Source organism: Dunckerocampus dactyliophorus, chromosome 10 (genome assembly GCF_027744805.1).
Source record: "Dunckerocampus dactyliophorus isolate RoL2022-P2 chromosome 10, RoL_Ddac_1.1, whole genome shotgun sequence".
NCBI lineage: Eukaryota > Metazoa > Chordata > Actinopteri > Syngnathiformes > Syngnathidae > Dunckerocampus > Dunckerocampus dactyliophorus.
The window spans coordinates 17286440-17312324 of record NC_072828.1 but is presented as its reverse complement, the minus strand read 5'-3'; the positions used below and the strand labels follow the sequence as shown (position 1 = coordinate 17312324).

Here is a 25885-nt window from a genome sequence, read left to right as displayed (position 1 = left end):
TCACATTGCAGCAACCATTTTTATTACCGTACATCTTCTCATTGGACAATACTTGGGATGTCACAAGACGAGACGATACATGATATCGGGCTCACGGGAACAGGACGAGACAGATATTTTAACATGACTTTTAAGAAAACAACAATGACAGAATATGGAACTGGACAAACAGTTTATTTAACTGAGTCACAATACAGTGCAGGTACATTTTGAAATGTTTCGTAATTTTGCATGGATGACCTAAGCATTGTGCTTTTAAATGTTGGAACTTGTTTCCACAAAAACTAAAAATGCTAAAAGTGAAAATAGTGACAGCAGTTATAGCTACAAGTACTAACCATTTATGTTGGCGTGTAGTGATGTAAAGACACATCTAAAAGATTGCAGTAGATTAATTTTTTGTTTATGCTAAAAGAACAGTTCCCATGACGCCATGAGCGCACTACTAGGATGTCGGTCCGAATTCGACGCTTGTATCACATGTTTCGAAAGAAGGCTTATGCAGCGATCGTATATTGATTGACTTTGATCAAATGTAGAATTACTACAACTTCCGCTCGGAGATGAACACTGCCGCAGCTGTTGAGCTCCGATGAAAAATAACGAGTGAGGCTGGAAACACCAAGGTAGGTTGGACTGCAAGGTTTATATTGTGCGTAAAGCACTTTAAGTGCGGGTCCAATCCTGTCTCGCACACTACCACTTGCATCTTACGTGTATTATCATTCACAGTATCGATGTCATAGCTCAGTCTGACCCGTTTCCTCGAGACAGCTGCTCTGTAAATGACATTATCATGACATTCTAATCAACAGCCCTATACCATACCAGAAATAACTTCAAAGTAAGGTACATCGTATATTTAGTCTTGTATTTAAACAATAACAACTGTGCGTTGAGCAGTGACGTGCAGTCAGGGGAGGCAGCGCCTCGAATAATAGTAAAATATTTGTCTATTGAACCGTATTGTAAATGTTTTCTCTGCATGATTACAGTTGTTTTTAACATTTTCAAGTAAAAATGGTTGACTTTGCACATTGCTACTGGTAGTGTATCTTCTTGCATTAGCGTGCAAGCCTTGCCTACCATCTGAGTGCACACAGAGTTGGCTCGTGGCGCCTGCCAGTTTCTGTTTGTCAGCATGTCGCCAATGTTGCAGAAACATTTATTATAAACCAGGACTTTATGCAGCCTGTGTATTCTTGCTAATCGGGCAATACAATTGAGCGAAATGTCATACGGGAGGCACCTGCAGTACCGCTACGTCCTGACGGGTGGGGGCGCGTTTGAGCTGGAAGATGCTTTTCACTGCCGTTCTGCCATAGAAAGATGAAAAGATTGCATTTATTCTGACAGGTGGAGAGGAATAAGTCAAACGCAAGATATTTGTATGCTGTTGTGAATGAATGAATACATTTGACTGCCAAGATGGAGGATTATATACCCAAACTCACCAGGAGGTGATCACACTGTTCCACCAAAGTATCAGAGCTTTTCCAGGAGAAGGAACTTCATTTACAGGTACAAGGTAAGAACATACCGTAAATGTTTCTCAGTTAATAAATACATTAAATAAATGGGACTAAGAAGTATTTGAAGACATTTTTTTTTAACCAAAGTAAATTAGTGTCTTCCATTTCACGTCTTCTTAATGAGCAACATGTACACAAACAACTCTTAAGCACATTCAAGTTTCATTTCTAGTGTTGCCCTTCCAGAAGATCTGCTGTCATGAAACTGGTTGCTGAAATGTGAAGGATGTACACACTTTTGTGAGATACTGTACATTTGCACGTGGCCTTTACCTTCATGTACAGGTACTTGGACCGCCATATAAAAAAAACTGCACCCTACGCTGCAAAATGCAAGTTCTCATATTTATATATATACAGTATATATACTCTGTGTGTATATATAAAAGTGATATCCTTGCGACATGTGTGTTACAATATAATGTGTGTGTGTGTATATATATATACACACTCCTGATCAAAATCTTCAAACCAGTGTAAATAATTTACATTTTGCACTGTTGGAGGTTCTAAGTAGAGCTTCAAAAAGCAAAAAGAAGAAATGGGAGTGAGACAAAAAACATTTTCAGTAAGCAATTTACCGCGAACAAGCATTAATATGAATAAAAAGGCCCACATCTTGGCAAAATTGTGGATTCAATGTCATTTTCTGTCAGGTATTCCCACTGTCACGATCTCTGGACAGCAGAAAAAAACAACCTTTCTCTCTTTGAACGTGGTCAGATTGTTGCGCTGCATGAGCAAGGCCCCTCGCAGCGCGCCAGTGCTGCTGAGGTCGGTCGGACGCAGTAAGACAGTCATTTGAAAGTTCTTCAAAGATCCTGAGCGTTATGAAACAAAAAAACGTCATGTGGTAGACCCAAAAATTCAAAAATGTCACCGGCCCCGAGCCGGAGGATCCGATTGGCTGTCCGCCAAGACACGGGACCATCCTCGGCCCAAATGAAGGTTGTCACTGGTGCAGGGTGCAGTCCAACAACCGTCATACGGCATCTGCGAGAGAAGGGTTTTAAGAAGAAAAAAACGTCTTCAAAGGCCTCGTCTCAAAATTTGCCCGTTTGGGCGCCCTCATGATCTGGGGTGCTTTTTCCTTCAGTGGAACAATGGAGTTTCAGGTTGTGCAGGGGCGTCAAACGGCAGCTGGGGGCATCCCTAATGACTGAAAGCCCTCGTCTGTGTGGTAATGACTGGCTTTTTCCAACAGGACAACGCTGCAGTTCACAATGCCCACCTGACAAAGGACTTCTTCCAGAGGAATAACGTCACTCTTTTGGACCCTCCTACATGTTCCCCTGATCTAAATCCAGTTGACAACATTTGGGGATGGATGGCAAGGGAAGTTTACAAAAATGGACATCAGTTCCCGACAGTGGATGCCCTCCGTGAAGCAATCTTCACCACCTGGAGCAGCATTCCCACTAGCCTCCTGAGGTGATTAACAAGAATGGCGCAGCATCTGAGTCCTTTTTTTTTTAAATTGTATTTCTATTTTAGGGGGGGTTTCAGGTTTTTTTGAGCTATGGTCTTAAACTTTTGACCAGCTAATGAACAGTCATTTCAGGTTAATAGTTGTTTGCAATAAATTGTTTGTCTCACTCCTATTTCTTCTTCTTTTTGCATTTTGAAGGTCTACTAACAGTGCAAAATATAAATTCTTGAAATTTTCAACTGGTTTAAAAAAATTTATATATATATATATATATATATATATATATATATATATATATACACACACACACACACACACACACACACAAACACACACACATTATATGGGCTGTCAAATGCTTACAGTTTTTTAGCCAGATTAATCACAGTTTTCAAATTAATTAATCACCATTAGTCATAATTTGTAACTATGTCTGAAATATTCCCATTCTTACCGTATTTTATGAACAGAAAGATCAATGACAGGACATACTGTACATATAGCTGTATGTTTTAACAGTTCCAAATGAAATTAAAAATTAAATTAAGCAAAAAGACGCCACACGTCTGAAAATCTATTTGCCTGTAGTCTCTTTAACTGTAGCAGAACATTGTAAACAATGAGGGTTGCCTTCAAAGACACCACGTAATTTCAGTAGAATGCACATGTTCACATTCACGCTGTATTTTCCGGGGTTTCCGAGCATACTTAAATGCTGATAACAATATCTATGTATTGTTTTTCTTTGTCTTTCCGTTTATTAAGACCACACATACATGCATAATAAAGACGCTGTTGTGGCGTTCAGCGTGTCCATGAACGCACCTCGCGCAAATGTGGTAGAGAGTGAGGAAGCGTTTTTCCAAGGATGGATGGAGAGATGTGTTAGCGAGATAAATTCTGTATGTGGTGTTAGAATTGCCTCCATCTGCCGACTATGGCGTACGTTAAATATTTCAGCCGTTAACGCATTATTTTTGACAGCCCATATCGCACACATATACACACAAAAAAATACACAATCGGACACAATCTGTGCTCTCCCTCTCCCTCCCTTCCTTTCCTGCATCACACATTTTAGCAGCTCAGAATGACCTTCACTCGCATGTAACTAAGGCCGCAATGCTCCACCGTCATGAAGAATGGACAACACAAACTTGATTACTGTGCAAAAAGACGAAAAAAAGTGGGGCGCTGACATCCCTTTCTTTATCCAACGCGCTTCAAATGCTGTAGTCCTTATCACCGTATACCAGATCTGAATGTGCTGGAGACACAAAGGAGACGCTGAGACAAACATTTGTGCTTTCAGAGTAAACTGGTTGAGGTGAGCTTTTTTTTTTCTTTTTTTTTTTTTACCATGCAGGGGTGGGGGGTGTGGGGGTAGACCACAGCCCTTATGCTGACTTGAAAAAAACAAAACAAAAGGAGTGTAACCACGCCACAGAACGATCAATCTGACATTTCTCATGGGAGATCAATCTGCATCTCTGCAGACCGCAGCTGTTCTTTTGTCATGAGGTGTGCAGCTTGGAGCCAGTGTTTCTAGAGAAGACATCATGGTGGGCAAATATTGCCTTGTGTGACATCACAGTCCGTGTCTAAGGTCAATAAAAGGGGCTTGGTGTAAAAGGCTTTGTCATCACAAGTTACCCTTTTGCTCCAGTCTTTGCTTTTCTTGCTCCAAAATTCTCATTCCGTCTTCCCAGATGCAATCCTGACCAGCAGGCCCACTATTCGTGAACTCTGGCCTCCGATGTTTGACTGCTTTTACTAATCCCGGATGTGTTCACTATTATGTGTATGTATGTGTAGATAAATGTGTACGTGCGTAGGCACATCTTTGTCAGTTGGTCTCATACGAGGAAAGCAGTGCGGCGTCCACAGGCTCCATGCAGGACGGGCAGGTGAAGGACCTCATCAGCCAGTCATCTATACAGTCCATGTGGTAAATGTGCATGCACGGCAGGAACCGGATAGGGTCCCCATACACAAAGTCCATCATGCAGATGACACACCTGCGGACACAAATGCACACATTTACTATTTTCTTCCATCAGGTTACTACTTCACTGCACTGATAATCCAAGCAGTGCTCGAGAGTCCACATCTTACGCCTAGCTGTCTTCTTATCACGCCCATTTTGGCAAAGGAGTATCAGGTGGTGACTTGTCCAAACTTTGGTATGCTAGCTAGAGTCTAGCCAGAAAGACATTGTGAAGAAGTGAGTTTGTCAGATCTGTTTGCCGACACCACTGGCTTGAATACAATCTGGCGTGAGGATCTAACTCGTCTAAAAAGTTACATACAGACAAAGGTTTGAATTATGGACAATAGCAAGATAAGATACGTCTCAATTTCAAAAGTGTTGACTACCAATGTTTTTCATGGGCAGAAAAAGGCTTCTGTTTCAGCAAATGCAGAGGAGAACAATGTGAGAGAGAGCCAGGAACCTGTTGCACTATGGGAGGGAGATAATGGTGATGTGGAACGACATGAGGAAGGGGAATTCGGATGTTCACAAGGAGATAAACTCGTTCAATACCAAATACATACTTATACGTTTTTATAAACCCGAACGCCAGATCCCAAAGACGCCTTTTACGTTTTTTTGCGTGAGAGGGAAAAAGAGGTGATGATGCAAATGCACACCAATAGATGTCACATTTAGAGCAGTTTTCAGCCATAAAAACAGCCACGAGGTGGCAGAAATGCATTTGATAAAAGCTCGACATGGATCATTTGCAGATAAAAACACACTGGACAGCAAGGAGGATGCGGAAGAGCATGGAGGAGTGTAGTGTGCAGACGTTTACGTATTGTAGGGAAATTTTAATGCATGCCCACACACACAGTTTAGTTCCAAATGCAAAAATTGTAAATAGTTCATGGTGTTATATTTGTAAATAAATTGTTAGTGTGATGTAAAACAACCCTTTTTTGTGTTGTTTATGTTGTGGTATAGTTGTTTAGATATTTGAGCTGTCACAAAAGCAAAAATATTGTGTCAAAGTGAAAGTTATGCTTGAAATGTATCTTTTCTTGGGAACTGCTATTTTCCTGAAACTTACCTATGTTCTACTGCTGATTAGTAAAGATCGAAAAAAAAGTAGAAACAACCTTTTTTTCCCCCTGATAAAAGATGAGAGTCTAATCTTACTTTTGGTAGGTTCCATTTTTATATAGCCATAGAACATAATATTCTGTGTGCCTTGAAAAATCAGTCAAAATCGTCCAAAATGGCCGGTGCTGAAGGAATTGTCTTTTGAAAAATGTCTGGGATTGAATGAGTTCATGGGTCCCTGACAAGATTCATCAACTTTGCTTGAATAAATTATATATTGTTTGTAATTATGTTCTATATGTAATAATGTTTGATTTGTTGAAAGCGAATGGTCAATTCGAAAAAATGACATTTGTAGTTCATGCCACCAGCCGCGACAAACTACTTCTCGCAGCTCAGCTTCATTTCCGGGTGTGACGTAATCAGGGTAACACTTGCTCAGCTACACGAACATAGTGTACGAGACGGAGGATGTTTATATTGATTATAGTGAAGATTTAAGTGATGTGTCTATAGTTTGAGGAGGAAGGAACATTTCGAGATGAAATAGAGAACTTGCAGAACAGAGACTCAAAACATGGAGATGGAGATTGGCCGCCTTCAAAGCACAGAAGGGTAAGTTACTCTGGGTTTGTTTATCCTTCAGTTATTGTTAGCGGCTTCTAAATGTGTGTAAAGTGGTTTTTATAGCCTGTGTTTTAATGTACATGTGACCTCATGTCCACGATGAATGACCGCCATTGCCACCACCGCCCACCCCACAGTAAACATATCACTGTGAAAAGCTAATGCTTTGCAGCCTTATCGCTATCGTGGAATAGTGTTTAGAGGACATGTAAACAAGACATGACTTACTCTCTCCTGAGCCAACTTTGACGCTTCGTTGCGTTGATGTTTTTTCCTGGGTACCCGTGGAATAGCATTCTATTTGAAAATGCGTTTACACCATACTTTCAAGCCAAATGCTTCTTGTAAAGGTGTTCCTTCTAAGCAGTCGTCAGTGAAATGATCATGACGCACAGAACTCGAAGTGGGCGTCCATCTGTCTCTTGTTCTCTGCACTTGCTTTGTCCGTTGTTGTCTTGGACCTTCGTCTTTTGAAAAGAAAACCAACCTACAGGATCACTCAGATACTGTGACCATTCAGCAGCAACACAGCATTTTGGCATGACTACTATCTTGATGAAAAATATACTGAACCAAGTCGATGATCTACCTCCGAGATGCGTTTGTTTACTCTGCTTTAGCTGAGCGGTATTACCCTCGTTATGTCACATCCGGAAATGACGCTGACCTGCAAGAACTAGGTCTTCATGACTGGCGCCATGAACTACAAATGCAAAATGAACTACAAATTTAAGCAAAGTTGATGAATCATGTCAGGGACCCTTTAATGACATGAGAAAGGAGAGCTCTGTAAATACCAAGGCGCTAAAAACAAAATAGATGACGACATGAAATACTTAACGAAACACGTTAAGAAATTGGAGAATGATACTTCGTCACTTTTTAAACAAAATAAGGGTTCCAAATGTGTGCAATTTGGAGACAGTTGATTAAATTCTTCCCTAACTGAATGCAATCACAGCTCCATGGTTTCTTGACGCTATCTTATGGTCATCTCATATTCGGGTCAATATAGTATTAATGTGGTATCTTGTAATGTTCAACCCTTTCTCATAACATTATGTCTAATTTTTTGTAAATGTTAATTTTTTTCCATTTCAGAGTGGCCTTAATCCTCCTTCCTAATGTTTTATTCTTTGAAATCTATTGTTTCAATTTTGTTTTGTAATATGCTACATACCAATAAAAAACATGTTATGTGCTAGAATTGACTCCCCCAGGCCGCACACCCATGTGGTTTGTACTAATACAGTGGAAGCTCGTCCATCCATCCATCCATCCATCCATCTTCTGCTCATCTGAGGTCAGGTCGCGGAGGCAGCAGCCTAAGCAGAGAAGCCCAGACTTCCCTCTCCCTGGCTGTTTCGTCCAGTTCCTCCTGGCAGATCCTGAGGTGTTCCCAAGCAAGTTGAGAGAAAAAGTCTCTCCAATGTGTCCTGGGTCTTCCCCAGAGGCCTCCTACCAGTCAGACGTGCCCTGACACGGACACAGGCATCCTGACCAGATGCCCGAGCCATGCCATCTGGCTCCTCGATGCGGACGAGCAGCAGTTCTACTCTGAGTTTTTCCCGGATGACAGTGCTTCTCACAAAGGTCAACCAATGCAAACCACAAAGTTATGTATCCTGGGTCAGTCGATGATGCCATCTTCTTCATATTTACTTTTTAAGGCAATATTTGAAAAAAAATGCGGAGGACCCAATTAACATATCAGGTGTAACGAATAAAATTGTTTCTACTTACTCTCTGATCTTCTTCTCAGTGCCATCCCGCCCGGGGTCGTAAACGCCCCTCGGAAGGTGCTGGATCAGTCCAATACGCTGGGCGATGCGCACCTGCTCCTCTTCTGTCAGCTGGGTGGCCAGACGGGCCTGGCTGGGTGTCGGGTGGTAGATAGGAACATGGATCTGCTCCTGCAGAGAGAGGAGAAAATACTATTTACCAATTATATCACACAAGAACACAAATCTGAACCTATAAGGTTCTAGAAACACTTCTTTATCTTCATGGGTCATGTGTGCATGTATTCTACATTGTCACTGGTACATGGCACAATAAAATGTACGCAGGTGACTGAGCGGGTTTTCATAGTGACTGCAGGCTTTTAAAAATTTCTTCCAATAATTTTTGGTCATTGACAACTGCAATGAATGACTAAATTGTGAGCTAGCAGTGAGTCTGATACGGCATGTGAAAAGGCAGCAGGACCCTCCGTGGCTACTAGATTATTACCTCAGCCAAGGAGGCACAGTAACCCCTCCAGATTAACTTTTTCTTTTTTTTTTTTTTTTTACGAGGAGCACAGTGGCACCTAATTTTGGAGCGCAGGCAGAAAATTTAGGGGCACACATCAAAATCTAGCAAATATTCACATTTATTCTCATTTTCACCTTATTACAAGAACAATAAATACTTGAACAATACATGGCAACCGTCTTCTCTAACCAACCTGTTTCTGTCCCTAGCTTCTAGAAGACATCATACACATGATAACTTCAATGCTGCCTTCTTTTCACACATCGGCCCGCCTTCTTCTCCTTTGGTGTTCTTCTCCTTTTTTCTTCTTTTAGAGTCCGTTGACAAAGTAGCTCATTTGTGCATTACTGTCAACTACTGGGCTGTGGTGCTGACCAGACGTTTGTCAGCAACAAAAATATGAAATAATAATAAAATAAAATCAGCAAATTAACTGGCAAGGTTGCCAACTTCCTCAAAAAAAATATGTGACACCTTGTTGGCAGTGGCAACCAGCCTGACTGTTTTTTGTTTGTTTTTTGCTTTCAATTGTGTAATAAGGGACTTAACTCAACAAACACAGGCTTTGTGGTCAAGATGCAGCTCAATAAAACCTGATTTCCCCAAACAGAGTTAAACGGTACTGTGACGGTGGTTATCAACTTACTGTGTCAAGTCCGGTTCTCGGCTTTGTGCTCAGTGCGCGCTCACATAAGAGTCAGGAAGTTTGACGTCATTTTATTCTACTTCCACTCAAAAATGTAGCCATCCCAGCTGGTGTATTTTACAAAAAATGAGCAAGTAATCATGGAGCGTTATGAGGAGTTCCCAAAAGATTATCACTGCCAAAAGCATCACTGTCGCCGGCAAAAGAGCGAGGGAGGACCGCTGGCAGAATAATGCTAAGCGTATAAATGTGGAAGTTAACACTGATTATTATACTAACTACACCCTACTGGTCTTTTCATTTATGAACATTCAACTTTGGCATATTATCCCTTATCCATTTAAACAAATAAATAAATTGGAGCAATAACTGTCTTTTTTCATCCTTGAAATATGTCTACATTTTTATATTTTACGGCAATAGAATGCTGTACCCTGTGGTGACCAATAGGTGGTGACGTATTGTTGACTCACGCAAAGGACTATTGTGACATACACTGCTATCCATCCATCTTCTATGCTGCTTATCCTCACTAGGGTCGCAGGTATGGTGGAGTCTATCCCAGCTGACTTCGGGCGAGAGGCGGGGTACACCCTGGACTGGTCGCCAGGGCACATATAGACAAACATTCACACTCACATTCATACCTATGGACAATTTAGAGTGTCCAATTAACCTAACATGCATGTGGGAGGAAGCGGGAGTACCCGGAGGAAACCCACGCACGCACATGGAGAACATGCAAACTCCCTTGTCCAACGGAGATTCGAACTTAGATCTTCCCGATCTCCTGACTGTGTGGCCACCTTGCGGCCCTATACGTCTGCTAACATTGGCCTAATTATTATTTCATATTAATAATGAAATATTAATAATAATACGTGATATTAGCATCATTACTTCCTAAATTACTTCCTAAATCTCCACTCTAAGCATTATGGGAACTGTAGTCGGTCTTTTAGTGTAAACAAACCTAATCTCCTGCAATCTGCAGTCTATTTTACATGAATCCTTACATAACTACATCATCATCATCGTAGATGATTAGTAGTATCACTATTCTCTAATAAGGAAGGGATTTTTGTTTTATATGTAAAATAAACAATTTTGGTCAGGCCAGTATTGACCCCTGGGGTACGCCACAAATTATATCCAAGCATGATGATGAAGGCTTCACAACTGCTTCCTGTCATGAAGTAGTTTTTTTACCCAATTTGAAACCAACCCTTGATGTCATACAGTTCTAATTTATTAAGCTATGATTTATTGCATTGAATGCTTTTGTCAGATCCGTAAATACTCCAGATACATACTGTTTGCAGTCTATTGCATTGATGAGTTCTTCACTTAGCTGGAAATAAGATAATAAAATAAGCAAAAAAAGCCTGTAAGCACAGAGTGGCCATGAGTCAGCATAGTTGGTGCTACAGCAGGAACTGCTCCTATTTTCACTCATGCCAAACAAGGATGGCAGCCAGGCATGGGGAATTTAAGTATCATGCACCTGAAAGGGGGGGGGGGCAGCCATCATACTGTGTGTCTGTGTGCGTGCGTGCGCGCGCGCGTGTGTGTGGCATCAGCTGTGCAACGTTAGCAGTCTAATTGTTATTATAGGCCTCTACCTTCTTTTGGACATGGTGTGTCAGCTGGGCTGCAGTAACTGTTCTAACCTCGCATTGACTGGGAGCCCAGCAGGAAAGGGGGACAGAGTTTAGCAAGTTGCCTTGGGTGAAAAGAGGGATGGGGGGAGGGAGGGAAGGCCAACATTAAGAACTTGGGTGTCATTTATCAAGCAAGACCTTGGCTGCTGAACTAACAAGCGCATAGCAACAGAGGGTGTCAGGCCTCAGGCTGCTAACAGTGTGTGGGGAGGGAGGTGGGCACAATTGGTTGGAATGTAAAACTCCCATCTTCGCCATGCTGCAACTATGCCCAAAGCATCACAACATCTCAGGAAGACTTGTGAGAAAATGAGCGCAGACAAGAAGCGAAATAATATCTCTGCAGTGCTATTCCTCCAAACCTACATGGCCCTGTGTGAAAAAGGTGGTTGCCCCCTAAACGTAATAACTGGTTGGGACACCCTCAGCAGCAACAACTGCAATCAAGCATTTGTGATAGGATCTCTGCCATGCAGGATGTTTTTGCCCAGTGTCTTACTTATGGTGGAGCCATGAACACCGACCTTACTTTTTCACAACACTGTATATGCATTTATATACGGCATTTATATTCCATAGAGTTTCTCGCCGAAATAACCCAATATGGTGCCAAAGAAAGTTTGATAAAGAAGTTGAGAAACACTAATGAAAAAAAACACGTGATCGGCGTATGCCGATAAGTGTCTTTCAAAGCCAATCACAAAAAGCGATTGCCGTGCGGCGGCAAATCCTACAAGTCTGCTGTTACGTAGGCTTGCCAACAAAATGCTGCGTTTCGTATTGAGCTTGCCACAGGCTACGCCAATTGATGCCAGCATGTTTGATCACTCCCTCACCAAACCTACTGCTTTTCCACTATTCTTGTATCTTTGTTTACACGCTCTGCCTAGCTGTCACTGGCTGTACTCTGCATTGGCGAAAAGAACAAACACGGGAAAACACAGTTTCTCTCCAGCCAGTGTCAGTGCATCTGGGTCCTTCCTAGCGTCATACTAGCGAGCTAGCTAGGGTTGTCAGCCTAGCATCTGGTCTTCGGACTCCAAATGTGACTTTACCACAATGACATTTTACTTTTAAAACAAACAAGCAATGCGGTTAGTTTGGAGTTAGTTTTTTTGTCCCACGAGGAAGCCACAAGTGGATATCACGTTCATGGGGTTCATACTAACTTTTTCAAGTGTCACTGAGCAACTTTACTCTCTGGTTGTTATTATACTAATTAGTTTTTTTTTATGATAAACTGTTGACTTCAAACTTTATGCCTTTATATAATGACAAATGAGCACAAAATAGCATAAACAACACGACTGTCTAAAACGTCAATCCATCCATCTTCTATGCCGCTTATCCTCACTAGGGTCGCGGGTATGCTGGAGCCTATCTCAGCTGATTTCAGGCGAGAGGCAGGGTACACCCCGGACTGGTCGCCAGCCAATCGCAGGGCAAACATAGACAAACAACCATTCACTCTCACATCCATACCTATGGACAATTTTAAGTCGCCAATTTACCCAACATGCGGGAGGATGTGGGAGGAAACCGGAGTACGCGGAGAAAACCCACGCACATGGAAAACACGCAAACTCCACACAGAGATGCCCAACGGAGATTTGAACCCAGATCTTCCCGATCTCCTGACTGTCAATTTTGCATAATACAATAACATGAGTCCTTTGCATTAAAAAATATCGATGAGGCACTCGTAGTGTGGCGCAATGATCCACATGGTTGTGTTTTGAGCTAATGCTAGGACAATGTCAACAATCTACAGTACTGTCCCATGTTTCTGTTACCATACAAGGACAACTCAATCCTGACTCATGAGTGTGATTAAGTCAGTTACACTTGAGTTGAACTCCTCTGTAAGGGCACAAAAACTTAAAGTCACTGTAGAGGAGGCGTCACTGTGACCATTTTAAAATCAAATAGAAGCACAGTTTGAGCTCAGGTTTCTCCCACAGGTAGCTTGTGAGCTCACCAAAAGGGTCAAGGAACACTTGTTTCAACTATACTTTTAGTATTTTTTTTATAAACTGTTCAATTCAGACATTATGGCTCTATTTAATGACAAATTACCAAAAACAACATAAAGATAATGACCACATTGTTTAAGTGAGAACACATAGCTCACCGAGTAGAGTAGCTCAAATAGTGTTGAAAGTTGGAAACACCTGTTTTAGCCTAGCAATGAAAAGCCATATGTCGCTGTGTCTTTAATTGTGCAAACATTGCACCAGTGTTGAGTCATTTCTTTTTCTGGCTGAGAAGGAGTCATCTTCAGCAACCCTTGGCAGCCAACTTGGAAAAAATTGCCAAAGTTTTTCTGGTTACCTAGATAAGTTCAGAGCACATAACCAATCTGTGGGGGTCAGAACACTTGCTGTTTGGTAGGAAATCACATGCTTATTTCACTAAATCAAATGCAAATGTACAACTTTTTTATTATATTTGTTTCTGTATATTTTTTGCTATTCTGTCCCTCCCAGTTAAAATAAACCTATTATAAAATTCTGGACTGTTTATGTCTTTGTAAGGGGAGAATCTTACAAAATGATGGCCTGGGGACCATTCAAAGTTCTGTCCATCCGGACAGTATTCACAGCACTTTTTCCACATTTAGTTATGTTACAGCCTTATTCTAAAATGGAATACTTTTTTTCCCCCCTTAAAGTTCTAAGCACAACACAAAATGACACAAAATAGGATTCAATATTATTATGACATATTTTCGTGGTTGGAGCATAGAAAACCTGTTTATGACTTTCTAAATATGTATTTTACCATTATTAGAGCCCTGTAGACATGAAATAACACCCCTATAGTCATCTTTACACTCCTATTTTTATTTGTTTATGCCACATTTCTAATGCGCAGGCTATGGGAACACTTCAGTGGCACAAGAGACGGCCACGGCTTTAAGCATAAAAAATATAGCGAGCTAACTAGTTATTGTAAAATTATGAATTTTTCTTGTTTGGTTACAACTTTTTTTCTCTTAATATTTTGACTTTATTTTTGTATGTCATCATTACATTAAATACAGTCAAACCTGTCTATAGCGGCCACCAAAGGGAAAACGGCAAAAGTGGCCGCTATACAGTAGGCATGTGGCCGTTATAGACAGGTTGGCAGCCATTTTGAATTTGTGCGCGCACATATTAACGTCTGTGATTAGAAGCTTGCTGTGTTTGCAGATACATATAATTATACTGTTACATGTTGACCAGTAGAGGGCACTGTGGGACTGCGGATAAAAGTTGTAAAGAACTACTAGGTTAATAAACCGCTGTTAATAAAGCAATTAAAGTGCATCGGCGACGTGAGTCTCTCCTTCCCCACAACAAGAGGCATTACAGCATTGACCAGTGCATATTGTCTCACACCAGGAAATAAACTGTGTCACTCTCTGCAACAAGCTCCAAAGAAGATGGCTTTTTTTAATGTGGAACAACTGACAGTTTGTGTGGATCTTGTGAATGATTGTGACTGAGCTACGACTCAGTAATTAAAGTCTACACACGACGGCTTCATTGCTTAAAAAACAAAACTTTTTCGTGCATGAAGCTTCTGCTTGAGTCGGCATTTTGGCCGCTATATGCGGTCAGATATTGACCAACGGATACAAAATGGGTGGCCGCTGGCCGCGTTAGATAGGTGACCGCTATACACAGGATCTATAACACGTAAATTTTCTGCGGGGGATTTTTCAGTGGCCGCTATAGGCAGGTGGGACTGTATATATATCCATCTGGAATTAAAGCAATTAATTTTCTACATAACTTAATCCCCGTTTTGAGTCTAAGCGTCCACCTTTAAACTAAGCAAATTTTACTAAGCTTATATTCATCTAGGATGTGGTATCAAATGTAGAAACATGCTCACTAAAAATGGAAATGCTTTGATATCGGATCACTTTATTATTATTATTGTTTTAATTCAGCAATGTTGCTTGTCGCAATTAAAGGGTTAAGTAGCAAAATTACCAGCATGGACAACAAACATAACAATAAGAATATCGATATAATGTGCATTCAAACCTTTCGAAGCGGAGCCATAATTAATTTTAATTTTGCTGAGTTTTATCATCATGAGATAGCATTAATGTCACAGTTACTTTTCTTAATATAGTCCCAGTTATATGATTGGTTGATTTTACTGTCCATTCCTTACGCGCAGCACATTTTTTCCTTTCTTTTGGTGTATTTCCTCCTTTTTGGAACAACCAATTTACAGCTCTTACAAGATGCGTCATACCTAGCAACGGGGTCAACCACACCTCCTCACCAAGACAAAAAATTCTGTCCTCTACTTGCTCAGAGTTGCTCTCAGAACGTTCCTTAATCATTCTTAAGCTAAGATGTCTTGCAAGGAATTTTTAGGCTAAATTAGGAGCTTTCTGAGAGGACTCTGAGAAGCTTTGTGAATACGGGCCCAGGCTTGCTGCCAAGGAGTGGCAGTTGAGATGGTTGTCCTAAGGTTCTCCTCTCTCCACAAAAGAATTCTGGAGCTTTAACCATTGGGTTTTTGGTCACCTCCCTGACAAATACCCTTCTCCCTCAATCTCTCAAATTAGACAGCCGGCCAGCTCTAGGAAGAGTCCTGGTGGTTCCAAATATCATCCTTTTGGATGGTGGAGGCCACTGAGCTCATTTGGACCTTCAAAGCAGCAAAAATATTTCTTTACCCTTCTCGTGATTTGTGCCTCGAGACAATCCTGTCTGAGGTCTACCGACAATTCCTTTGATTTCATGCATGGTTTCTGCTCTGACATGCACAGTCAACTCTGTGACCTTATACAAACAGGTGTGTGTCTTTCCAAATCTTGCCCAATTATGCTGTAGAAACATCATAAGGATGCTGAATACTGTCGGGACTGTAACAGAACTTTGAACGGTCCCCGGGCTAGCTTAGCCCTTACAAAGACATGAACAGTCCAGAATTTTATGGTAGGTCTATCTGAACAGCGAGGGACCGAATATCAACAAAATTATCCAGGAAAAACATTTCATTACAGTTATAAATTAATTTGTACTTGATTTAGTGAAAAAGGTGATTGATCCCCTACCAAACAGGAAGCATTCTGACTGCCACAGACCGTTGGGAAAGCATCCCAAAGAAAATCTGAGGAGGGAGCTGACTTGTATAGGGACAGCCTCAAAACCGTCAGGGTTTGGAGAGTACCTGTAAAAGGGTTCCTCCACAAAGTACTAAATAATGTTATGCCTGGTGATCAAATACTTATTTCACTCAAATTCTAATGCATTTATGGTCTTTATTTAATGTTTTTTTCTGGATTTTTGTTGATAGTCTTGTCATCTTGCTGTTAAAACCTACCATAAAAAAGGATAAAAAAACGATTATCCCCACTGTGCTCGCAGGATGCGGGTCACACAAGCGTTGCTTGCTGCTTTTATAAATGTTGTGGCCGCCGGGGAAATTCTTTAGTTTCATCATCTCTTCAAATTCTTTGTATTCTGGCTTTCTATAACCGAGCTGACTAATCTCTGACTAAAAGCTCTGAACAACTTGCGTTCTGGTGCAGCTTTCTGACAGCAGCATGCAGACCTTGCAGCCTCTCTCGGGCTTGCACAGGGGGCATTGCAGGTCACGGCTCAGCCGCTCTCTAATGCAAACAGTGCCATTTTATCTCCAGTCGTCTGCTCACGCAGCAATGAGTCAACACTCATCTCACCGGCTGCTCGACAAATCACCATAACCGACATAAACCGACATTCAAAATTGCAAAGTAAATATTTACATTTCCTCTCATTTTCACTGTATTACTAATAAATACTCAAACAATAAATGACAACCGTCCTCTCTATCGACCCTGTTTGTGTCCCTAGCTTCTGGGATGCCTCATTGGTGGCATCATAAAACATTATAACTCCAATACCACGCTCTTTCTTGTCTCCTTTCTTCCTGTTTAGGAGTTAATGTGGGTTGCCAAACTACCTCATTTGCATGTGACTGTTACTGTCAACTGTCGAGTGTGGAGCACAAGTTTGTCAGCAACAAAAAATATTCAATAAGAATAAAATAAAATCGGCAAATTAACTGGAAAGGTTGACAACTTCTGGAAAAATAAATAAGGGATGCCGTGTTCTGTTGCCTTTAATTGTATGACACAAATTATGTACTATTTGACACAAACCTGAATTTAATTTGATGCATGTAGAATACTACTAATACATGGGAAGTTAATTGTTTCATAAAATATTTTTTAGTTAAAAATAACACAATTAACAAAATTATATAGCAATTACATTTTTTAATAGAAATCTGTCCTCCTTAATATAAAACAGTATAAACTGAGTGTCTAGGTTTATGATAAGGCAGGTGTATCCAACTTCCAGCACGATTAAAACTACTCTCACAAAAAGAAAGCAGAGGTGAGCTATTTGCGTTTTATGTGACTGGCAACAAAGCACATCTCCACTCAGTGTGCTCATTGTCTTTATCTTATTTTGTGGTCATTTGTCATTAGATACAGGCATCATGTCTGAATTGAACAGTTACAATAAATACTAAGAGTTGACGCAAATATTCTTTGGTGATCTACTCAACTGATCAGACGGTGAGCTACTGGTAGTTCACGAGCTACCTGATCCCATGATAGCGTCACTATTTTAAAGCTGGACACACTAGATGTTTATGTTGAACACCTTTGACACACAACTAGTGTTTTGAATACAAGACATAATTATTATTAGGGTGACAAGAGAGCAAGGTTGTTAAATAACACTTTAAAAAAGTAAGTTAGCATGTACTACATGAACGTGACAGCCAGCGTAGTTTCCCTGTGGGACAAAAATGAGCTCCAAACGAACCGCATTTCTTGCTTCTTTTAAGGAAAAAATGTCACTCTCGTCAAATTTTATTTTATTTTTTAAAAAGGCACATTTTGAATCTGTCAACCAGAGACTAGGTGTATACCTATAGCTAGCTAGCTAGCTGTCGCCAGAGAGACAGTGGAGTCAGGCAAAATGTGTAAACAAAGATGGTAGACTCGTTGAACAATGCGAGTCAAACGTGAGCGATCACACATGCTGGCATCTACTATATAGGCTTAGACTGTGACAAGCTGTCGGCAATTGACTACACATTTCACAGACTCTTTTTCATTATTTCGGTAGTAAGGGACAACCCTTGTCAACTCAATAAAGGACATATTCTTTTACCTGGTCATATATGCATGAGTAGATGAAAAATTCACTCACAATGTCTCATATTTTAGTGGCAAGCAGGCTGAAGCCCTGATAAGGCTATTTAGTTTGTTTAATACAAAGATATGGTATAACACTGTTCAATAAGAACATAAGAAATGTATCCTTGAAGAACTTCTGTTGTGTTGTGGTGCTATATAAAAATAAACATAATTACTTTTTTGACTAACAGATACATTAAGTCAACAAGTGAGATGGGGAACTTTTCCTTTAGTTGCATAATATTTGTGCACACAAACATTCTTCTAAGAAAGCCAAAACCTCACTTTTACTTTCTTAAAATGATTATTAACATTTTGGATTGACCAAGAGCACTGCAGTTGTTCAACAATAAACTTAATCCTCAAATAAACTACTTGCCTAATTATTTTGCGTACAGTGTACAAATGAAAGGAAGGCACTTCTTAAAAAACAACAACAACAACAAAAAAAAACGTGTGTTAGGCCAAAAATGTGTGTCGTGTTCTCAGCTTGTGCAAGGTTGCTGCAAGTCTTCTGCGGGGAAAAGGGGGTTGGACGTGGCTATGAAAGAGTCCTTTATAAATGTAGGTTTGAACGTGTTAGTTAAGCCGCTTGTGAAATTCTATCAGTGTAAACAAACTGCACTTAGACCACTAGGCTGAGAAGCTCAGAAGAGAGCTCTTCTCGGGAGATTGTAAGAAACACTTCCTGACAGGATCTCTGCTCTGTGACACCACAGCTGGCATTTACATCCTGCTCTGCATGAGACATGACCACAACCGAATAATATAGGGGGAAAATACTAATAATCAGAGTCATATTTATATATATATATACACACCTGCACAATCTAATGAGATCCAATGCAAGAGCTGCATCAGACAGTCCACCTTTACAAATATAATAATGAGGTATTCATTTAACAATATGTTTATTATTGTGGTTGTAGTTTGCAGTGGAGTAGAACTGAGTATTAGGTTTACCTTATTTAGCTACATCTTGTTAAAATAATACCACTCTCACCCACTAGGGTAAATAGCACTAGGGATGGGTACCTCAGGATATATTATATGATTCGCAAGCTCACAATACATGGCTCACGATAACGATAATACAGTATCTCAATACAGCGGAAGGGTGAAACAAAAACAAATAACATAATATCATAGTTTATATTTTGCAGCATATTTTAACTAAGTACAAATAGCAATAGAAAATAATGATGACACGGTTTTAGTGCAGCATAAGTGTTAAGAGGATTTTATTTTAGGTGTCTGACCAACATTGTCAGGTGTCTGGCAGTATTTTAAACTCATTCAGAAAACAGGACATCTCATGTCTCTCAAGTACATCAAATCTACTAAGTTGAAGCATAACAAACATAAATATTAATTTAGTATAATAGTAGTGATGTAATCACCAGAAAGAGACAGAAATGATCTGGATGAGGTTGAGCTGTATGAGGACGATATTAACAATAAAAGAAGTAAACCAACCACACATCTCTTAATTGAACAACAAAACGTTTAGCATTTGAATAGAAAAATCCACACTTCTCTTTCTAGGCACAGTTTTCTCCACGAGTGTGGTGACGAATGAGGTGCATGTGCATATTTGTCGTGCCACCCGTGCGTCGAATTTTAGTGAGACACTGCCAAGTCCTTATCCAGCTTTGTCCCATCCACGCTATGAAAGCCAAAGCGAGTCCACGCTTTTCATTTCAACTATGTCGATGCGTCTTTCTGTTTAACTTCACCGCCCGAGTCTGCCAAAGTGCGGCGTTTGTTTGTTTTTTCTTCTTCTCCTGAGACTTTCGCCCAACTTTCTGCCACTCTCACAAGGAGCTATGAAATGTAAAAATGGTGTGACTCCACTCACCGAGGAGGAACGATGAAAGAACTTTATGGCGACTATATTATAATAATAATAATTTTTTAAAAACGATACATGGCGAGAGCGTATCAATAATCCATCGTAGGGTTAAACACTGCGATAGTTCTGCGATCTATCGATATCTATCAATATTTCGTCACACTCCTAAATAGTCCGCAACAATTAAATTCAAATCACAAGGGTCAAGTGCCACCGACTTCTAGGACCTTCCGCATTGTCCTGGGCAAGTTCAAAATAACGACTCATCTGAATTCTATGAATGTGAAACTACTCTTGATTCACTGAATAAAAAAAGAATAATAATTTTTTTTTTTTTTTTAAACATGCACCTCCAATGTGTTGCCTGTACTATTATTTTTTCTAGAGGTGTCCTGATCCTATACTGATTTCGCATAATAATTTAATTCAACCAAACTCATTGTGCATTTGAAGGAGGATTTTCGTATCGCTCTGGCTTCCTGAAACATCCATCGCTATTTGACACATTTGCAAAGCATGAGAAACTCCCACGGGGTGGCAAAAAGTTACTGGCTGTAACAGAAAAGCGCCAGCCCCCGTCAGTGGTGAGTAATGTCAGGTTTAAACGCTTCATTGAGCACGTCGAGTCTCGCTACTTTATGCCTATTGTCAATAAAACTATACACCAAATGCATCAAGAAGTAAATGGGTCCTGTTTTGTCATGCCTACTGTTGCTGACTATTATTCTCTGTTTGAGTAATATCACTTTATCAAGCCTTTTCTAACATTCCATGCTGCAAAACAAGTAATAAAAGTATGCATAAGGTGCTGATATCGGATCGATATTGGTATCGGCCAATAGTCAAAGTAGCAATATCGGGATAGGATCGGAAGTGAAAAAGTTGCATCGGGACACCACCATTTTTTTTGACAAATACACCACACGGTGGCGCAGTTATTAAACCCCAAAGTTTCGGCTCTACTTGAAATTCCTCACACAGCTCAATGTGCACTACAAAACACCCACTTTAGCTTTAGGGGTTTTAGCTGCATCACCACGAAATGTGGTACATACCTTTATGGAAATGACAAAGTCAATGTTCAATGTTAAATTTGAGCAAGATTGGTTTGAAAACATGGCTGTCACCAAGCAAAACATCTTTGCAGGGGCACCAGTGGGACTTACAATATAAAATTATGAGCATATGTGTATTATACGTAGGTCTGTCACGATAATCCAAAAAATAAATTAACCGCATGATACATAAAAACTAACTTGTGAATTTTGCCGGCCTCAATAAATTGACAATGACACTCGCGAGTGTACACACAGTGCTGCAAGTGAGTGTCATGAGGAGTAACAAGCAAACAAACGCAAATAGGTGATTCTGCTGAAAGGGGTACCAGCGAATGAGAGTATTTACAGGCGTACCAGCCAGACAATGCAATTACTTTGACTACAGTGACTGGATTGAAAATATACAGCATATAAACAGGAGAAACTGTCGAATACATTAATCGTGCTTGTTGTGTATAAAACACTATGTGATGTCAATTTCAGCCCATTTGCGCATAGTCATTTTGTGACATAAAACAGTTTGTGACAAAGACAATTCAATAAATAATACAAAACAGAGTAACTTACGTTTCAGTTGCCATGATTTCTGAAGTATAACACCTCATTGTGTACCAAATGCATATGGCTGCATCCAAAACATGTACTTTGACCAAATTCACTTTGACAAAACGTTACACCTCATTAAAAGTAAACAGCGTATTCCACACAATGTTGCTAAAAGTGAAGCAAGGAAGTGTATATGCAAATGAGCTGACATCTGCATTAACACACAATGTGAATTTCCAGGTCATTTCTCTGCTCTCGACATTCCAATTACAATGTTAAACATTGTGATGAAATTTAAGTTTATTGCCATTGATAGAGTGAACTCGCATTATTACACCATATGAGATGGTTTCAAAATAATGTTGACAATAATCTCGTTTATCTGCAATAATTTCAATTATCATCCAGCAAAATTCCTTATCGTGACAGGCCTAATTACATGTATGCTAGCATGTCTAGCATGATTTAACTGGTTTCAGTTTTGCGTTCAGTCTGTACAGTACAGATAAATAAATAGATATCAGTTTCCCAGTAGTATTTCAAAATGGGGCGGGGGACTGCAGCAGCAGAGGCATTTCTTTCATTTTCTGAGTAATTTTGTGTGTTTTTTTTTTTTTTTATTCGGAGAAGAGATACTTTCATATTTTTATGAACGATTCTTCATGTATTCTCCATCTGTGAACAGCTTGCCCCTTCTTACGAGCTCAGCTGTAGTTGACTTTGGAGCGTTCATCTACTTCTTGAAAGTATGTTTGCTTGCTTTGTTTGCTCAACCTTCCGTAGGAATTCCGAAATCGCTCTTTTAGGGCCATCTGCAGATGGGTACTTTTCAGAAAAAGCTGCTTGCTTGTTTTGAGAACGTCTTCCAGCGTTACATGTTTTTGTTGTTTACTAATTTCTCGCCACATATCAAGCACACGGGTTCCTAAAGGAGTACCTCAAGGTTCAATCTTGGCACCAGTTTTATTTACTACTTATATCAATAACTTGTGTGATAACTTATCAAATGTCTTGTTTCACCTTTATGCCAATGACACAGTCATTTATTGCTGCTCTTCCTCACTTGCCCAGGCTTTATCATTTTTACAGATTCATTTAAAATCTTTGAAACTGGTTTTAAATACAGAGAAAACTAAAATTATGGTTTTCTCTCATAAACATGAAGTTACAAGGCCTGTGAAGACCATTACCACTACAAATGACAAACAGATAGAGATGGTCACTAGTTGAAAGTATCTTGGCTTTTTGCTTGACCAAGAACTCTCCTTCCAGGCTCACGTTGCCAATCTAGTTTGTAAATTGAGGGTGAAACTTGGATTTTATTACAGGAATAAATCCTGTTTTTCCCTCAGAGCTCGGAAATATCTTGTCCCGTGCAATCTTTCTGTCGTTGATTTATTATGGTGATGTTTTTGTACATGGATGCCTCGTTAAAATGTCTTCGGCACTGGACACTGTTGATCATTGTGCATGACGCTTTGTTACTGGTTGTGGTTGCCCCACTCACCACTGTGAGCTCCATGCCAAAGCAGAGTGGTCCTCCTTGAGCTCCCGGAGGTATACACATTGGATGATTTATAAGTCTCTCCTTGGATTAGTTCCATCCTACCTAAGCTCTCTGCTTCAGAAATCAAGAAACACCTATGCCTTACGGTCTTTCACAATTCACCACCTAAAAAGGTGCCCAGAGTTACAACTGAATTTAGTAAAGGAGCTTTTTGCTATGCTTCCCCCACCGTTTGGAACACAATACAGACTGAACTGAAAATGTCCGAACTGATCACAGTTAAAGCCTTCCGTTCTATTTTACATACAAGGCAGCGAGATACCAATGATCAATGATTGTGTTTTTAATTGCTACTGTCCTTGAAAGTGTTGCATTCTTAGTGCAAAATTGCTGAATTTTTACCTTATTTATTGTTTGTAATTTCCATCCATCCATTCTCTATGCCGCTTCTCCTCATTAGGGTCGCAGGGGTATGCAGGAGCCTATGCCAGCTGACTTCGGGCGACAGGCGGGGTACACCCCTGGACTGGTCGACAGCCAATCGCAGGGCACATATAGACAAACAACCATTCACACTCACATTCTTACCTATGGACAATTTAGAGTCGCCAATTAACCTAACAAGCATGTTTTTGGAATGTGGGAGGAAACCGGACTACCCGGAAAAAATCCACACACGCACAGGGAGAACATGCAAACGCCACACAGAAATGCCCAACGGAGATTCGAACGCAGGTCTTCCCGATCTCCTGACTGTGAATGTGTGGCCAACATGCTAACCACTAGATCACCTTGCGGTATTTTTATGACATGTGCTGCTGACCTCTTGGCCAGGTTGCCGTTGCAAACGAGATCCTGATCTCAGTGGGACTTACCCGGTTAAATAAAGGTTTCATTAAAAAAAATAAATAAATCAAGCCAGCGTCATTGGCAGTGAAGGCAAAGAAATATGTTCATTCTATTTTCTTTTTAGGGTCTAGCTTACCACGGGGGTAGCACACTCATCGAGACGTCTTTTTCGTGTCATACTGGCCCCTCTCTCTCTTTCTTTGCTCATCCAATCAGCATTCAGAATGCAGTGTAGATGCATTCACGGACTTGTGGTGAGTTGGATATTTCAAGCTCTTTTCAAAAATTTCCTCCACTTTGTTGTTAAAAAAATTACAGTGCTCAGCGTGGGTGCCACAAGAAGGAGGCTGAACAGCCGCATGTGGCTCCGTAGCCATGGGTTGCTGACCCATGGTCTGTACTGTATGCACCCTGTGATTGACTGGTGACCCGTCCAGACTGTACACCCGTCTCTTGCCTAAAATCAGATGATAGGGTAGACTCCAGCTCACTTGTGACCCATAATTAGGACAAGCAGTATAAAAAAATGGATGGATGGACGTTTAATATTGTGACTGGAGTTTAAGTTATTGCAGTTGTTTTGGTTACTTGAGAGGGACAAATATCATTTGACTGTGCACGGAAAGATCAGTGGTTGAATTTATTAATGCAATACACATTATACACAATGAAAAAGCAATGAGCTTCTCTCTTGCCTCTTATCAAGTCATTAGGGTGCATTTAAACGGAGTTTAAACTAGCTGGCAGTCAACTCCAGTGCTCCGGGGCTAGCATGAATGATGCATGCCGTGCAGCTATATTACAAAGCGGATTATTGTCAAAGCAGCCCATGTTCTGAGGGCCCGAGAACAGCTGATCACCCCTTCCCCCTTGCGCGTACAAAAACATAGTAATAATATATATGTTTGTGACTTGTGACATGGTCTAGAATTTAATTATCTTGACAAAGTTACCTGGTAAGGGGGCGGTGGCTCCTGGTCGGTGTCAGCGCCGTCTCCGTAGCTGGCCCGATCGGACTGAGATTCATGGAGCAAAGAAATGTCGTCCGAAGTCGGCGACTTCAGACAGTTGCCCATGTCCTTCCTTCCTCTTTAGCCGAACACCTTCCCCTCTTCTCTCTTATGTAACAAGGCTGAATTTTACTGATTATTTATTCTACCGAACGACGGGAGGGTTGCTTGGCTCAACAACAACACATCCTAGCAGCTAGCCACACAAAGAGCTAGCTCCACTAGCCAGCACTCGCACTGGAGCATTCACTACGATACAATTCCGAGTGAAATCACATCTGCTGGTTCCTTAAATCCATGGCGGAAGTGGGGCGAATAAAGGACTAGCACCCCTCATTTTTATAATTGTAGGTCCTACCCGGAAGCCGTCTCTCTCCTGGCTGTCAGGGACTTTCCAATTTTCAGCTGCTTGAACAGCGGACAAAAGACAAGTGATGTAGCAACACTAAAGCACCGCCCACCGAAGAATTAGCCAACCCGAGACCTAGTACGTCCACGCAGCAATTGCTCAAGGCCAATCAGATTTATCACATTGTAATTCACTGTAAACATAAACAATAGAGATAGGCGTAGTCAAATGAGACTTTTGAGGCGCAATTTATGGACATAAGCCGCAATTTATGGACATTTTCTTTTACTGC

The 25885-nt window shown here is 40.6% G+C and overlaps 1 protein-coding gene across 1 annotated transcript; it reads right to left on the bottom strand.

The window, feature by feature from the left end:
• Nucleotides 1–25658, bottom strand: rnf11b (ring finger protein 11b). Its single transcript, XM_054790005.1, has 3 exons — nucleotides 25188–25658; nucleotides 8396–8565; nucleotides 1–4979 (listed from the first exon to the last, which is right to left on the bottom strand). The coding sequence occupies exons 1-3, from the start codon at nucleotides 25308–25310 to the stop codon at nucleotides 4808–4810; spliced, it is 465 nt and encodes a 154-aa protein (XP_054645980.1). The 5' UTR covers nucleotides 25311–25658; the 3' UTR covers nucleotides 1–4807.
• Nucleotides 25659–25885: the final 227 nt, after the last annotated feature.

Excerpts from the sequence above, each read along its gene's own strand:
- rnf11b (XM_054790005.1), bottom strand. The coding sequence starts at position 25,310 with ATGGGCAACTGTCTGAAGTCGCCGACTTCGGACGACATTTCTTTGCTC. Across the intron at positions 8,566-25,187 it reads AGCCACCGCCCCCTTACCAG|GAGCAGATCCATGTTCCTAT; the intron begins GTAACTTTGTCA and ends CTCTCTCTGCAG. Across the intron at positions 4,980-8,395 it reads ACTGAGAAGAAGATCAGAGA|GTGTGTCATCTGCATGATGG; the intron begins GTAAGTAGAAAC and ends TTGTGTCCGCAG.